This window comes from Triticum aestivum, unplaced genomic scaffold, assembly GCF_018294505.1.
Source record: "Triticum aestivum cultivar Chinese Spring unplaced genomic scaffold, IWGSC CS RefSeq v2.1 scaffold13938, whole genome shotgun sequence".
Lineage (NCBI taxonomy): Eukaryota > Viridiplantae > Streptophyta > Magnoliopsida > Poales > Poaceae > Triticum > Triticum aestivum.
Window position 1 is genome coordinate 1 of NW_025250957.1, and position 2134 is coordinate 2134.

At 36.9% G+C, this 2134-nt stretch overlaps 1 protein-coding gene across 1 annotated transcript; it reads left to right on the top strand.

The window, feature by feature from the left end:
* The first annotated feature begins 651 nt into the window (after positions 1-651).
* Positions 652-1252, top strand: LOC123177385 (uncharacterized). Its single transcript, XM_044591160.1, has 2 exons — positions 652-857; positions 962-1252. Exons 1-2 carry the CDS (start codon positions 670-672, stop codon positions 1089-1091), a joined length of 318 nt encoding a protein of 105 aa, XP_044447095.1. The 5' UTR covers positions 652-669; the 3' UTR covers positions 1092-1252.
* The last annotated feature ends 882 nt before the right edge of the window (positions 1253-2134 follow it).

The window sequence follows — 2134 nt, forward strand, 5'->3', positions numbered from 1 at the left end:
CGGACGGAGGGAGTACATTCTTGTCGGGTGTCACACTTGTGGCATAACAATACTATTGTTCATAATTTTGTTAACTCCTGCCCATTACATGAATTTGCTGATGAATTGAGTTGGTAGGATACAAGTTATAAAATTTGTGTGTTTTAGTTCAACAGGAAAATCTAGAAATGGATGCACCCCGGTGCACACTGATCCTTGGTCGCAAAATTTTGTGCCTATATATGTTATTTCTGGGTGGGTAATCTACCAATAAATTAATGCCTGGTCATTAAGCACACAGACTAAGAACTCCCTACAGCATACTGAAAAGAACACTACAAACACCCTCGCATAATCTGTAACAGATAAATTAAGTGAGCACAAGTTTAGCAGTTCATCTGACAAGCAATACTTTTTCGAAATGTTCTATTCTGCCAATACAACTATAAAGAATCATCATAAACGCAGTCAGGATTTTCTGACTCCTAGTCTACAACGTAACATAGTTAGACAATCCTTTTGGGGTAGTGCTTAGGTAAGATATTAGGTCTACCTTCAGATAATTAGACTACACTGTTTTGTTGTTGCAAATTGTGAATTGATGATCACATATCTTAAGACATCTCGATGGTGGTCTTTCTGGTAGACGTTGTTGGATTAATGGATGTTGTTTTGGAGGAGATCAACGGGATGTATGTTCATGCCTCCCGGGGAGCATCAGGCGATGATGGTGCAGATATGCCTGCAGTGGTCAGGGCCGATGTTTGGGCCCGTGCAAACATTCCATCGGTAAAACAAGAAGATGTTGATGTGGTTGTGCACAGCGTGGAGCCGATAGATCACGTGCATCTAGATGGTCTGCTCGGAAACTTGCAGAGGTTGATGCGGAATGGAAGTGCAGGAAAAATGCTTGATTTATTTTTTGTTTACTGATTTCGTACATGCAGAAGCAACTTGTAAATGAGCTTATTTTTGTGTGCAGTTTTGCAGTTGAGATGGAGGTAGCATCCCGTGCACTTGCTTTGAATGTCAGTGTGGGTTTTGTTCACCAGGTTATTGACATCTCTGACGATGAAAGCAACGATGAAGTTGGATATGGAAGAATGGTCTGATGATCCTGAGCAGGCAAAGCTGGTTGAGACGACAAAAAGATGAGGGAGCAAGAGCAGAAAGATGCAAATGTCACGAAGATGCATCAAGAAATGTACTATCAAAATAAAAGTCCACGAGAAGAAGATCGTGAGGTCACAATGATGATTCAAAAACTGTATGATCAAAAGGGTAAGTTTGCCTGAAAGTAGAGATGAGGTGGTGCAAAACATGTTAGTCATGTATTGGACACGAATAAACTAAGGTATCACTTCTACTTCGGTACACCCCCTCTAAACACAAGGCGGCTCAGATTAACCCATACCTCTTCATAAGAAAGGGCATGATGGTCATATTTTTTAAACTCTTCACCCGCCGTAAACTAAACGCAGTGGGCTGGCCATTTTTTTGTTATTTAATTGGCAAAAATATGTGCCCTGGAAGATTTGAACATCGCACCTTTATAGGATATAAGAGAACCGTACTTACCAACCAACCAACCAACCTCATGCAATAGATTTGTCTTTTATCCTTAAAATACAGAAAGAACACACAGTTTTTTGTTTTTTTTGGAAAGGGCTCACTGTTTCCTGTTTAGTTTCCTTTTTCTCTTTCGCATTCCCTTCTTTTTCTTTATTAAAAATGCGGACTTGTTAAAATTCATGAATTTTTTTTCTAAATGATGATTTTTTTCAAATTCATGATTTTTTTTCTTCAAAATCGGTGAATTTTTTGAAAGCATGATAAAGTTTTTAAAAAAAATCTTGAACTATTTCTCAAACCGGCGATTGTTTTTCTAAAATTGATGATTTTTTTTCAAATTTGTGAAAGAAAATCGTTAAACTTTTTCCAAATTTGTGAAATGTGAAATTTTCCAAATTTATGGACTTCTTTTGAATTTCTGAACTATTTTTTAAAATTGATAGCTTTTTTTAACTTTTTTCAAATCAATGGACTTTCTTCGAACTAGTAATTATCTAAAAGTCAACTTGTAATTACACTCCCTCCACTTTTCTTATTGAGTGTCCTTTGTAACAATGTACAACAGTAAATAGCAAAAAAAAAA